We start from the raw sequence: 15,881 nt of genomic DNA, 5'->3' as shown, positions 1-15,881 counted from the left end.
CCCTGTCATCTGACAGCGGAATACCTTGAGTGATTGACAGCTAATATGAACCAATATAGCGGCAGGGAAGAGCGATTCAGCACGTTTTTACAAAAAATCAAAACAGGTCGCACTACAACCATTATCTGCAGTCGCACTAATGCGCCCAAATATATTATGAGGTCGCATAGATTAATTTTCGGGCGCATATGCGACCAAAATGGTCGCAATTTCGAGCCCTGTAAGACGCAGGCTGTAGCTAGGTAGCTAAGGTGGCAGGCAGGGGCGGGAACAGCTTACCTTGGTTCTGGCCGGCGCGAGTTCCCGTCACAGCGTCTAACAAAGGGGCGGGGTACGTGGTGACGCCACCGGCATCCCCGCCCCTTTGTTTAAATGGCGGGCGGGGAATGCCAGTGACCGCTGTGTACAGATAGAATCAGCGGAGCGGAGCGGGGATCGCTCTCTCTCCCCGCTCCGCTGATTCTGTCAGTGTACAGCGGTCGGCGCGGGCCACAAAATATTGCACTGAGGGCCGCAAATGGCCCGCGGGCCGCGAGTTTGAGACCCCTGGTCTAGATGTTGGAGGTCATCTTGTTGTCAGCATGGAGTTGCTAATGTTCTGGGTGGTTGCCAGGGCACTGCCTTGCATGCAGTTGGTCAGGTAATGCTATGTATGGCAATATTAGGGTGTTGCAAGGTCTTTGTTGAACAATTGCTATAAAGACTTCATGTTGTCTATATGTTAATATGGCATTGTTCTTTGTGAATGCTGCTAGGTGCATTTTCTATCCAGTTGCCTGCTGTCTTCTGGTTTTCAGTGTGTTGGCAGGCTGTTGCCAGAATGTTGTCAAACTATTGCTAAGGCTTCTTTGTTGTCAGGATGTTGTCATAGAGTTGTTAAAGTTTTCTGGACATCGCCATGTTGCTATGTGGTTGCCAGGGTGTCCTAGGTGGTTGCCAGGGCACTATCAAACATTTGCGAAGGTCATCTGGTTGTCAGATCATTGCTATAGATTTTCTAAAGTCTTATAATTATTGGTCTGTTGCTATGCCATTGTCAAGGCACTGCCATTGACGTTGTCATACAGTTGTTAAAGTTTTCTAGTCATCGCCATGTTACTATGGGGTTGCTAGGGTGTTTTAGGTGGTTGCTAGGGCACTATCAAATAGTTGCTAAGGTCTTCTGGTTGTCAGAGCATTGACAAACAGTTTCCAAAGAGCCCTCACCACACATCAACTATAGGTGAAGAGACAGTGATAGCCAATTTGGTGGATGGGGATGATTGGGAGGCCATGATGGGTATGGGCCGATGGAGGGAATTGGCCAGGACACCAGGGTTACACCCCTACTCTTTACAAAAAGTGCCATGGGATTTTTGATGATCGCAGAGAGTCAAGACCTCAGTTTAAAGTCTCATCCAAAAGACAGTGCTCGCTGTCTGGCTCCACTAACACCACTTAAAACAGCAACATGGTTTTCCCATGTGGTCATCCATTCAGGTACTAACCAGGCTCAGCCCTGCTTAGCTTCAGTAAGTAACGACATCTTGGGCTGCAGAGTGTGGTGATATAAACATTAACCATGGACTAAACAGTGTAAATTTAACTGAAGTCTATATAAACCAAAGTATCTCAGAGTACAGTTCAAATCTGTGTGAACTCAAAGTTGCCAAGACTTTCATTTCACTATGTTGATGTACTTCCAACTGAATCAGACAACCCAGGCTCATTCTGATTATGTACCCCTATATAAATTTCTGGAGAGTGTCAAATACATCCCTGGAGCTACGTTTTTTTTTTTTTTTTGCAGATTTTGTTTTCGCGAATCCACCAGAGGCCACTGTGTACGCTTTTCGAGATCTCAAATTTCTCCCACGAGTGCCATTCGCACCTGCTATTCTCATGTAAATCCACCAGAGGCCGCTGTTGACTGACTGACAGATCGACTGATCCACCCTCCTCCTTCCCTAAACCCAACCGATAGTGTTTTAAATTGCACCAATTGACCAGCGCCCACCCACTTCCCCAAACCCAACCGACAGTGTTTTCAAAAGCAATCCAGAAAAAGAAAAGCCCTCACAAACACCAGATTTTTACCACATTTTCATCCTGCTATTACTTGTTTATTAATTATTTTTTTGGCTTTTGTTTTTGTCTTACCTGCTTTCTGAAACAGTTCTTCACCGGCCCCACGTAATTACGGTCAATTTCACTCTGCATCTCAAGTCTGCCGGTTATATGTCGATCTACCAGAAAAACTGATAACAGTGGAAAAGCCGTCCATATGGGAGTTAGTGGTCAGCTAGTAAGCGAGAAAAGGAACGGCGCCATATAACCCTGTAGCGTTCGTTTTAAAAAGACAACATGCAGCTATACGTTCCTCTGGATACATAATTCACGATCTCCACAGATGTATATAGGGCTTTCTTTTTGCACATCATTCCCTCATAGCAAACTAGCGGTAAAGGGCATGGTTAAGAATTTTGTAGTTGAACGGATGACAACATAAGGATCGCCGCTTCAACACAGAAACAAATGTTCAAATTTTGATTGAAGATTTCCAAAACTAAAGAAAACAAATCTGTGGATTAACTAGCACTGATTAATTTTACACCTAAAAAATAACAATGTGGGCTAGCAAAACAAACAATGTACATTTAGATTTCATACAGACTTAACTATAAGCAATTCCAAGCCTAAAATGACATTTACCACAGAGGGAATTGAACACACTGCAAGTATAGTGACAAAATGTTGGCTGATTTGAAGACTAACGCTTGTCTTAGCAAACACCTCTTGTAAAATATTTCTGTCCACTGAAGCTAGTAGAAAAAAAAGATTACTCGCTCCTCACCTGTCCATCATATAGGGGGCCAGAGGACCCTAAAGTGCCCAGTTCTGTCTTCCTCTTACTCAAGCGTCCGCCAGATTGAGCGTGGAGTTTGACAGCTCATCATGGATCCATTAGTTCTCCGTGTTGTGCTATTTGCGGACGAGCAGCACTTCTCTAATGTATCCGCAGCAGATCCAAGCGTCAGCGAGCGGATAGTTTAATCCCCACACCTGAGCACTCCTGACTGCCTACGCTCCGTTTCTCCAATCTCATCTCTCTATCTCTCTTTTTCATTGTCCTCTCTCTCACACACACACTTCTACCAATGCTTTTTCAGTTTCGCTTCTCCGTGTCTCTGTTTGGCTCCTTCCTCCGATTACATTGTCCAGGAAAGAAAGTCCACACAGAAGATGAGGCAGAAACTATTGAGAAGATCCAAATGGGAAACACATAGAGAAACAACATCACGGTGCCGTCTCTCATCTCCTGTGCTCAGCTGTAAATGTCTAAGAGTCTAGTTCTCTCTCTCTCTCTCTCTCTCTCTCTCTCTCTCTCTCTCTCTCTCTCTCTCTCCTCTCTTCCTTTTCTCTCTTGCTCTTTCTCACTCTCTCCATCTGTATCAAACCTCACACTTCTCCAAGGATTTCTTTTCAGCACCACAGGCTGCGGTAAAAAGTTGGACCCAGAGCTGTGGCACCTCTGCACACACACTATATATATATATGCTTCTGATGAATATCAAACAGCAAAATAAATGACAGCAGAATATACAGTTCGTGCATTTTATTGAGTCATTTATACATCATTATTGTTATTATTGTTGCTATTATTATTATTATTATTATTATTATTATCATTATTATTATTATTATTATTATTATTATTATTATTATTATTGTTAGTATTATTGTTAGGATTAAGTTTTTTGTTGTTGTTGTTATTATTATCGTTATATTTTTGTGTTATTATCATTGTTATTATTACAATTATCTATGCTATTATTATTAATATTAATTATTATTACTATTATTATTATTGTTATTATTATTATTATTATTATTATTATTATTATTATTATAATTATTATTATTATTATTATTATTATTTATCCATTCATTCATTTTCGGCTTAGCCCTTTTATTGTTCAGGGGTCACCACAGCAGAATTTACGGCCAACTTATCCAGCATATGCTTAACGCAGTGGATGCCCTTCCAGCCACAACCCATCACTCGGAAACACCCATAAACTCTAATTCACACAAATACACTACAGACAATTTAGATTACCCAATTCACCTATCGCGCATGTCTTTGCACTGTGGGGAAAACCGGAGCACCTGGGGGAAACCCACGCGAACGCGGGGAGAACATGCAAACTCCACACGGAAATGCCCACTGACCCAGCCAAGGCTCGAACCAGCGACCTTCTTGCTTGCATTTGGTACAGGTGAATTAGGTAAGCTAAAATTGTCTGTAGTGTATGAGAGTGTATGGGTGTTTCCCAGCATCCGCTGTGTAAAACCTTTGCTGGATAAGTTAGCGGTTCATTCCGCTGTGGCGACCCCAGATTAATAAAGGTACTAAGCCAAAAAGACAATAAATTAATGAATGAAGGTTTTATCGTTAGTATTATTATTATTATTATTATTATAAAACAATCAAGTAATAAATCAGCCAGCCAAACCATATAAGAATCTATTTTTATTATTTTTTTTATTAACCTTCATAGATCGCTAAAGAATATTCACATTTACATGGACTACAATCCTGCCTCCTTACGGACTACAAATGCTTTTTCTGCTGTCTGCCTGTACTGACCATTCGTCTGCTTAATAATCAAGACTCTGGATTGCCCGTTTACATTTGTTTGCTCCTGTGTTGACTGTTGCTTGCCTGACCATTCGGTTGAATAAAACCTGCATTTGGATCCGCACTCTGTTGCCAGCATCCACTTCACATTACTATTTTATTTTATCAGAAACAATATCAATACAGTGCATTATTATTAAGTAAAGATAAAGATTTAAGATTCTATAATTACATAAATGTAAAGTAACAAGTAATTTTGCAACTAAATTTTAGCACTCACTGTTCAGTAAACCTGAACCATTAAACTGAAACGAAGCTGAATAAATTATTTTACATTGTGTTTATTTTATAATTATTTATTTTTATTTACCATTTCTTTAAAAGCGTTATTTTTTTAAAATATTTATTTTTAGCACTACATGCTGCGGTAGAGTTGGACACAGAGATATTGCAGCTCTACACACACTCTATATATACTTCTGCAGAAAATCACACAGCAAACTAAATGACAGCAGAATATATGTCCAATGTTCTGAGGGGGGGATTTATTATACAGGCTGAATCTGACTGCAGTGTCTTCTGGGAAATGTTGGGACAGGAACATATGTTAAGAGGAAAAATGGGAACCGAAGATGTGCGCACAGCAAAAAAAAAAAAAAAAAAAAAAAAGAGGGAAGGAAAGTATAGGGGAGAAGAGACAAAAAGGGCAGCAACATTGAGTCATTGAAGAATTTTTAGTTCAATTTCCAGCAGCTGTCTGAGTAACTGTCCTCATTAACACTGTGTTATTAATTAAGATTAAGTTTGTTCATGGAATACATCAGTACACAGATTGCATTGAGTTACCATCAGTTAACAGACTGAAGAAATAAATTAATATTTAATTAACAACAAGAACGGGTATTCATTAAATAAATAAATAAATTAATTAATTAATTAATTAATAAATAAATAAATAAATAAATATTATAAAAAAAACAAGTTAGCAAATAAATCAACAAGACAATCCAAATAACAATCAAATATTTAATTTTTTTTACAATATTTACAATTGTCATTATTAGTAATTAACAATTACGATTATTATTATTATTATTATTATTATTATTATTTATGAGTACAGATTTAGTACATAATATACTATAATAACATTATTTTAATTAAGCACAGATTTCTTGCCTAAAAATAATAGAATAGAACAGAATAGAAAAGAATAGAATAGAATAGAATAGAATAGAATAGAATAGAATAGAATAGAATAGAATAGAATAGAATAGAATAGAATAGAATATATTGATAATGGGCGAGGCAGTGGCGCAATAGGTAGTGCTGTCGCCTCACAGCAAGAAGGTCGCTGGGTCGCTGGTTCGAACTTCGGCTCAGTTGGCGTTTCTGTGTGGAGTTTGCATTTTCTCCCTGCCTTTGCGTGTGTTTCCTCTGGGTGCTTTGGCTTCCCCCACAGTCCAAAGACATGCGGTACAGGTGAATTGGGTAGGCTAAATTGTCCGTAACATGTGAATGTGTGTGTGGATGTTTCCCAGAGATGGGTTGCGGCTGGAAGGGCATCCGCTGTGTAAAAACTTGCTGGATAGGTTAGCGGTTCATTCCGCTGTGGCGACCCCGGATTAATAAAGGGACTAAGCCAACAAGAAAATGAATGAATATATTGATAATATAATAATTTTATAATATAATATAATATAATATAATATAATATAATAAAATATAATATAATATAATATAATATAATATAATATAATATAATATAATATAATATAATATATTGATAATATAATATAATATAATATAATATAATATAATATAATATAATATAATATAATATAATATAATATAATATAATATAATATAATAATAATGTAATATATTGATAATATATAATATAATATAATATAATAATGTAATATATTGATAATATAATATAATATAATATAATATAATATAATATAATATAATATAATACAATATAATATAATATAATATAATATAATATAATATAATATAATATAATATAATATAATAATGTAGTATATTGATAATATATAATAAATATAATATAATATAATATAATATAATATAATATAATAATGTAATATATTGATAATATAATATAATATAATATAATATAATATAATATAATATAATACAATACAATATAATATAATATAATATAATATAATATAATATAATATAATATAATATAATATAATAATAATGATGATGATGATGATAAGTACATTTGTAATTACAATTCAAAACTTGTGTTCAGTAAGCCTAACATTAAACTTATGTGAATCAGTAAATGATGACAGAGTACTGTATTGTGAACTGTTTCATTAAAACATGTGACACAGCACTAAGAAGTCTCAAAACAATATTACAGAAAAAACACTGATATCATTTTTATTGAAGAGAGAAAAAAAAGCACAAAAGATTATGTTGTGTTTATATTAACGCTATAAGTGAGTAACTCACAGGGTCAGACTCAGACCTACACTGTTAGACATTTCTGTAAATTACACAGTTATTTACTGTATTTCACCCAGTGTAATACTGCAAATTCCTTTTACGGTAAATAACTGTATTTACCGTTGCATTATGGGAATTTAGTGTGACGTCGAACAACATATACAGCGATGTACTGTATTTGTAAAAATTCGTGTATTATACTGTATTTTCCACAACTGCTTCAACGCCACCTTGCGGCGATTCGACTACTCTGCACCACATTTTGCCTGAGGACCCTGGAGCAATTCTGGAGGACAATTTATTAGTGTGCCTGAAGAACATACTGGATTTAACAAACTTTACTCTGGTAAGCTGAGGCAGTGTTTCATTTTACAGAATGTTTTGTGGACGAGAATAGAACAAAGTAAAGTATAAAGTTGGCTATTATTATTTTCTCTGGCTTGGCGTTATTTCGCCCATTTGAGAAATATATCATCTATTAAGATGTTACCTTTATTTAATTTATTACATTAACACTACTATTACTTTAAATAAGACTGTTTATGACTATTAGCCATTGTTCTCGTCATATCCCTGCTGAAAAATCCAGCTTAAACCAGCCAAGGCTGGTTGGCTGGTTTTAGCTGGTCAACCAGGCTGGTTTTAGAGGGGTTTTGGCCATTTCCAGGCTGGTTTCCAGCCATTTCCAGCCTGGTCTTAGCTGGTTAGGCTGGGAGATGACCAGCTAAAACCAGCTTGACCAGCCTAGCAGGCTGGGAGCCCAGCCAAAACCAGCTATGTCCAGCTTAAACCAGGCTGGTCAAGCTGGTTTTAGCTGGTCATTTTCCAGCCTGACCAGCTAAGACCAGGCTGGAAATGGCTGGAAACCAGCCTGGAAGTGGCCAAAACCCCTCTAAAACCAGCCTGGTTGACCAGCTAAAACCAGCCAACCAGCCAAGGCTGGTTTAAGCTGGATTTTTTAGCAGGGATCTTTTTATTTATTTACATAGGAACCGGTGTTGCAGCGGGTTTTGGTTTAGGAGGGAACCAGAGGTATGCAGACAGTTTTGGAGGACACTTAACACGAGACAACGGTCCGGCAGAGAGTGTTTTCCCCCAGAAGAATATGAATGGAAGACCAACAAATAATCCAGGTAAAAGCGCGTCTGTCTGTGCTGACAACACTCGACATTGATTTGAGCACCTCTATTAGCATTTGTTTGCTCGGCAACATTGGCTGAAGCGATCTTAAAATGGTAATGTTAACTGTTAGCTAAACTGAGCTAAGTTTATACTGAATTGGACTCAAACTCATTTTAACGTGCAACGTTTAACTTATATTGATTTATACTATATATATTAGATGTTGTGAACTTATTTTTCTCTGGTTTAGAGTAACTTATAACGTTAGCTTGAGAAAATAACATCGCGACGTAACCTATAAGAACGTTAACGTAAATCTATAACGTTACAATATGCATAGAGGTAAAGTTGGTTTTATATTCGCCCATTCGTTCATTTAGAAGACTCTATACTGTTTACCATGTTACTTTGAATATTCGATCAGAATTAGCATGCCAGTATGACTTGAAATCAACATTAACACTGTTTATTTGACCGTGAGCATGTTGTACTTTGATAGTCATTAGCTGCTAAAATGATTTCACTATTTAGAGTTTGCAAATAATACTTTTATGAAATTAAATTATTAAGGAGGAAGTCTGAATCTGCTAATATAAAACCAATTTTACCTCTATGCATTATGCTAATAACCACCTTTTTGCTATTTATTGTTTGCTAATTATTTTTTTATCACAACTCTTGACATTTGGTTTAACATAATTGTTACCATTATATTTTTTTCTGTTTAGATATGGCACTGGCACAGCAACAGGTTTTGTCTGAAGAAACAAACAGCATTTCAGAGGAACATCTTGATCAGCACAGCCTTATGCTTAAAAAATAAGCAAGACCAGTAAGCAACCAAGGTAAACAAATAAAAAAAAGTTGTGTGGAGGTTGTGGATTGTAGCATGGTATTCTTATCTGTATTTTTGGCTTTTTTATGGTCTCAATATAGAATACTGGGAGCCTGCCTGTGCAAACTGGACCTCATACAACAGTAAGTACTGTACATCTATTTGTTTCTCAATATATTAACGTTACTTTTAATACAAAATGTGTCACATGTTTAGTTGCTAGCTAAATAAAAAAATCGTTTTCCCTTTTTTATTAAACCATTTAGTAGTTTTTTTTTTTTCATCTTTGTTTACAATATTTTTGAGCAGATTGAGGTCTGTCATGGGTCAGACATTTCAAAACACAATAATTAGTATTGGGATACATGCATTTGTCTATGTATTAAATGTCTTTTTCCCCATTTCATGTTGCCTAAATATTTTGAAATAAATAAAATAATACAATTTTTTGTATAAATAATTCCAGAGGATGAAACAAAATGCACAGCAACAACCAGAGTGAGCCAGAAGATAGCAGGAGAAGTAGTGAAGAGAATGACAACCATGAACAACAGTGAGTTATCCTTCTTTCACCAGCTAACTGAGAACTTGGATTAGGTGAGACACTCTCAATAGTTTTATCAGTATTCAGTCAGTTTTAGTTTATTAGGAATACATAAAACAAATAGTCTAATCTGTCCTGCAGTGAATCAACCCATCACAAATGCTACAATGTTTTTGCAAAACCTTGTTAGGGAAAAAAATAAACAGGACATTCTGGTTAGTTATCTTTTAAACATGGTAGTGAGCAGGTTATGAGCAGGAGCCAGTTGCTCAGTACCAGCTGAAAACTACCCCAACCTAGCTGCCATGCTTCAAAATAATTAACCAGTATATGATTTATTTTTTTTAAACAAGCTTCTTCTATGCTTATGTTAGTCTGTTTGTCCTTATCCAGAGTTCTTCATAATCCTGGACTGGGCCAAATCCTGACCAGATGCTGTGGTGGTCATGGAGGAGTGAATCCTAAAAGACACACGTGATCAATGAGTTTCCGCATTGATCCAATGGGCCAGCCTGACCACCCGCTGGTGAACTTTCAAGCCTCTGGTGCCTAGACTGCGGCCTTGCACAAGTTTGGCTAGAGGAGAACTGGTCGTGCCCAACTGAGCCTGGTATCTCTCAAGGGATTTTATTCTACACTTTCGTCAGTTGGTGAAGTTTGTTCCATGCCACTGGATCACTTGGCTACAATTGGTGGATCGGTGGATTTGCTCTTCAGTGTTTGGACTTTCAGCAGTGACATTTACTGCTTCAATTCTGAAAACTGGACTGAAGCAGCTTCAATTTATAAGAACTTCTATGTTAAGCTGCTTTGACATCATTGATCTACATTGTAAAAGTGCAATAGAAATAAAGATGAATTGCATTTGAACATGTGAATTTAGACCTTGTTGAGCATTTGACACCAGAACTAGTAATATTTTAAAGTTGGGTTGTTTCTGAGTCGGCTAATAGTTACAAATATTTATTTTTCCAACAATATGCAATTCAGAAGTTTAAATTTTTATTGTACATGCATGTTCTAGTGCTTTGTTTGATTTATTTATTTTTAATGTGTTGATTTTATTGCTTAATGTAATTTTCACACATTTTTCTTAAATGCTTTAAGCATTATTAATGTTTTAAAGAATGGAATATTTTGTAATTGTGTCTGGTTTAATGTCTGTAGTACTTAGTACAATTGTTTTGTTTTTTTTTCTCAACAATATGCAGGTCAGACACTTAAATTAGTTTTGTACATGTATGTTAATGTGCTTTGTCATTTTCAATGTTTTTTTTCTTAAAATAAAATATTTTGAATGATTGAAATGTAATGTTTTTACATATTTTTAAGCTTGTTTAAGGCATCTCCAATGTTTTAAATAAAGAGTGTTTATTTTGTTAATATTTTGTAATTGTGTCTTTTTTAGGTCTATAGTATTAAAATAATATTAATAAAATTATATTATAAAATATTTAGGACAAAATAAAAGGTTTACAGTAGCTAACTGTTAATTTAGGTTTTTACAGTAGTTAACCATTTTCAGACACTACGGTAACATGCTGTAAACGGATTTACAGTTGTATACTGTAAATCTAAAATACAGTAACTTACTGGCAACAGTGTTGCCAGTAAGTTACTGTAAAAACCCTTTGAAATGTCTAACAGTGTACCCGACAGCCTAATAATGTCATTCTGAACACCAGAAACTCCAGCTGAACTCCACCATTGTCCTTGAAACAACCTTGAGCGAGCACCCAGAACATCCTCAGACATTTCTGGGTGACACCATTTCACTCCTGCGGCGCTGGGAGAAATGAAAGCCTGAGGCCGATTGAGCCTGCAGTCGATGCTTTGTGTCAGGAGGGCTGTCGTCTAATTTCCCTGTCACTCTTCATACATTCTGCGGCGCTCAGTTTCAGCCCAAAACAGAAAGCAAGAGGCAGGCCTTGACACTTCCACTGCTGTACCACACACACACAATAGAGGTTTACTACCAACACAGGCTCATTGGAAATACAGGCATTTTTGGGAAACTACATTTACAGAGTTACATTTTGGAAATACAGTTGAAACCAGAAATTTACATACACTCTAAAAAAAAGAACACAACCATTGTTTTTAAAAGGTAAATCATACTAATTGTTTACTATTTTAGATCCATTAGGATTGCCTAAATCATATACATTTGCTAAATGCCAGAATAATGAGAGAAAACCTGTAACCATCGACCTCCATAGTATTTGTTTGTCCTACTATGTAAGTCCGTGGTTACATGTATGGGAAAACGTATATAGCTGAATCACAGATTCGCAGAAATGTACACAGCACCCTCTAGAGGATTTGTCAACAAAAGCTGCAAGCAAATGTCACCGGAGCAACCTATTTCAAAATTTGCAACAATATAACTTTCATGTATTTCCATTGAGGCTGGGTCGCTTACTACACTGATGTCTCTGTCACACTTCCCTTTAATTGCTCAGCAATCTTCACATATGCTGCAGATTAAAGCAGATTTACTTGCATAATGAGAGGAAGGGAGCATGACAGATAAGCAGTTCAGACGTAGAGATATGGTATATATCTGCTTCATATATGCTGTATTATTGTGCTAATGAGCTATATTAGATCAAACTATTTGAATTACTTCTGTATTTTGCATACAGCTTGAATACTACAGTATATACAGTAGTTTATTTTACATGTGCTAAACTGTAAAAAAAATAGCTCTATTTTGTATAATATAAACATATAAATTGAAAATATCTGTGGTTTTGGAAGTTTTGACAGGTATTAAAATACTACTACTACTAATGCTACTACTACCACTACTACTAATAATAATAACAAGATTAATAATAATATTTTTTTTATTAAAATTATAATAATAATAATAATTATCATTATTATTATTATTATTATTATTATTATTATTATTATTATTATTATTATTATTATTATTATTTTTATTATTAGTTTTATTATTATTATTATTATGTTGTTGTTGTTGTTGTTGTTGTTGTTGTTGTTGTTGTTGTTGTTATGTAATTATTATATGTTAATAATAATTATTATTATGTTGTTTTAGTCCATAAATGCTGTTGTGGACTATAATGATGTTCTTATAACAACAATATTATCATCATCAACAACAACAACAACAACAACAACAACGACGACGATGATAATAATAATAATAATAATAATAATAATAATATACCCTATGATTTATAATTATTTGATAAAACATAGTATTATTATAAAATGTTAATACAATTTTTTTAAACTTTTGAAATAAATTTCCCTGCAGTATTAAATTAAATTAAATTAAATTAAATTAAATTAAATTAAATTAAATTAAATTAAATTAAATTAAAATAATTAACAAAATAATAAAATAATAAATAAATAAAATTAAATAACAAGAAAATAAATAAATAAAAATAAATAAATAAATAAATAAATAAATAAATAAATAAATAAATAAATAAATAAATAAATAAATAAATAAATAAATAAATAAATAAATAAATAAATAAATAAATGCTTGTTGAATAACATATAAAGTAACATTTTATTCATGTTCCATGGATGTAGAAAAGTAGAGTATACTACATCCACTTGTCAAGTGTGACGTTATGCGAAGTGGCCTCCGGATCCAAGTGCTCTATCAAACTGTATGGAGACTCAACAAATGGTACTAATAAAGATTTACAAAGTGATGTAATACTTTCGATCATCGCGATCACAATATATATACATATATATGTTCATGCCTAATATCAGATGGTCAGAAAGTGATACATTTTTTATAACTTGTTAAAATATTGATGTCTGTGACGCAGCATGTCCAGAGACTGTAGTGTACACCATGGTTTTATATAAAACTGACTTTAATGTGTGATAGGACAAAAAAGTGGTCTTAATATTTTCTCAATTCATATAAGTAGCGGCTTTGACCAGGGAAACAGTATTTCACACGTCACGACTTAACAAGCGGATAGTGCAAGTGGTTTAGTTTATCCACCAAACATCTGACATACCTGTACTCTGTTATGCATTGGGATGCTTTAATTAGTTCATTCACATTTTAGTCCTGATCATATGTCAATTCAGACTGCATGCTTCTGATTTCTCCACATATGAGCTGTAGCTGAACATGAGGTTATTCATATTTAAATCAGCAGAAGTCAAGCTCTGGCCCAGTGTTTTCTTCTAATTAAACACCTCAGCTTGACTGACATCTCTCAGCCTCTTTTGTATTCATACTTCAGACATGGTTTAGGTTTTGGGAAGGGTTTAAAAATTAATCACTGATTTATGAGGTTCTGCACAAACCCCCTTTCTAAAGGATGTCAACAGATCTGCCGCTAATGAAGTTGTTTACTACAGTCAGGATCTGGAATTCCTAATGAGCTATTATGAGTTAATTTACTGGGCTGAGAAGGATTTATTTTGGGATCTAAATTAGTCTGTGTAAAATAAACGGAGAGTTCATATAGGGGCAATTTCAGGAGAAATTACTGTTACCAAACCTAGCAAATATATAACTCATTCATTTATTTTCCTTCGGCTTAGACCCTTTAATAATCAGGGGTCACCACAGTGGAATGAACCGTCAACTATTCAAGCATATGTTTTACGCAGCACATGCCCTTTCAGCTGCAACCTAGTACTGGGAAATAACCATACACTCTCACACTCATACACTATGGACAATTTAGCTAATTCACTTCACCTATAGCGCATGTCTTTGGACTGTGGAAAGAAACCAGAGCAAAACCCACGCAAAGACAGGGAGAACATGCAAACTCCACACAGAAACGCCAACTGAACAATTATATACAATTCAAAACATGATGCGCCACAGAAAATATTGGACCATATGTGTAATTAGGGTCAGTTTTGACTGTGTTGACTCATTCTGTAAATATTACATAAATAATGTGCATTATCAGGCCACTGAATAATTGTGTTGCGAGAAATCTTGTGGATGTGGAGCGTATGCAGAAGATCATCAGACTCAATTAAGACTAAAGTGGGCTGTGTATCCATTTATAGCACCGAGCATTGTGTGCTTACAGGCTCCAGGGTGCCCTCAGAAATTAATAATGCCAGCCAAAGCAGGAAACACGGGACCGGGAAGCAAGGGATTGATGTAATTGGACAACACACAAGTTTTGAATGTTCAACAGTCAATAGCATTGTAAGATGCCAAAAACCTAGGAAGATGCCATTTTTACAGACTCATATAAACAAAAATATAAACAAAAATGTCAAAAAAGTAGTATATGCATTGTAAAAGTCACCAGCGATTTAGCTATACTGCGGATTGCTAGAGAACCGCAAATCTGCCACCAAATGGACTACAAATCCTGTCATGAAACTCCCACACACCTGTTCCAATTTTCCCTGATGGCACACACAGCTGAAGCTCATCATTGATTTATTACCTGGACTATGAAGACACCTCTCATTTCCACACACTTTGCTGAGTCTTGTTAACCTTTAACATTACAAAGCATTTACCTTGTCTTGTTTTTCTCTTGCTGTGTTTCTTGACCCTTGCCTTGTTTACTGGTTTTGCTGTTCGCCACCCGAACTGATCTACTGTATATGCCTGTGACTTGACAACTCTATTGGACTGCCCTGTATGATACTGTTTGCTCCTGTGTTTGACCGTTGCCTGCCTGACTGCCGTTCTTAATAAATACTGCACAGGGATCCTCAATTCCGTTGTCCAGCGTGCTTTCATGACAAGCATAATTACTAAAAAATATATTTTCATATTTTATAGTATTATAATAGATTTTATTATAAGGTATAATATTTATAATAAAACACATTATTTACATAAGTCATTATATTATTAAAATTAATAATATATAATTTATTTATATTGTATTATTATATTGAATATAATGAAAATGTTATAACAGGATTTATTATGTTATAACAAAATATAAAAATATGTATCATTTGCAATTGAATATCCTTTTTAGTTATGCAATTTGTCATGTTTTATTATATGATATTACAAAATGTCTTTATATTTATATATGTATGTATATATATATTTATATATATATATATATATATATATATATATATATATATATATATATATATATATATATATATATATATATAAACAAAATGTATAAAATATACACAAAATATATAAAACAAAAATTTTAATAACATAATTAATAATAATATAAAAATAATAAATATTATGATAAAATTATAGTATTATAATTATTGTTATTATTATTATTATTATTAGTAGTAGT

At 34.4% G+C, this 15,881-nt stretch overlaps 1 protein-coding gene and 1 long non-coding RNA gene across 3 annotated transcripts in view; one reads left to right on the top strand and one right to left on the bottom strand.

The window, feature by feature from the left end:
* kif26ba (kinesin family member 26Ba) overlaps positions 1 to 15,881 on the bottom strand; it is a 211,604-nt gene that overhangs the window by 70,797 nt on the left and 124,926 nt on the right. Inside the window, exon 1 of one of the 2 annotated variants that reach the window (XM_068214531.2) lies at positions 2,834 to 3,522. The exons of the other annotated variant lie outside the window; for it this stretch is intronic. Coding sequence (XP_068070632.1) covers positions 2,834 to 2,844 — 11 coding nt within the window. The 5' untranslated portion in view covers positions 2,845 to 3,522. Of the gene's footprint in view, positions 1 to 2,833; positions 3,523 to 15,881 lie in introns of those variants that run through there. 2 annotated transcript variants of the gene reach the window in all.
* LOC137488075 (uncharacterized) lies at positions 7,132 to 10,992 on the top strand. Its single transcript, XR_011006971.2, has 6 exons — positions 7,132 to 7,454; positions 8,098 to 8,241; positions 8,959 to 9,075; positions 9,167 to 9,208; positions 9,532 to 9,618; positions 10,003 to 10,992. It is a non-coding gene; the product is annotated as an uncharacterized lncRNA (long non-coding RNA).

Source organism: Danio rerio, chromosome 17 (assembly GCF_049306965.1).
Source record: "Danio rerio strain Tuebingen ecotype United States chromosome 17, GRCz12tu, whole genome shotgun sequence".
NCBI classification, from domain to species: Eukaryota; Metazoa; Chordata; class Actinopteri; order Cypriniformes; family Danionidae; genus Danio; species Danio rerio.
The sequence above is the reverse complement of the archived record's forward strand: the minus strand, read 5'-3'. Positions and strand labels throughout refer to the sequence as shown.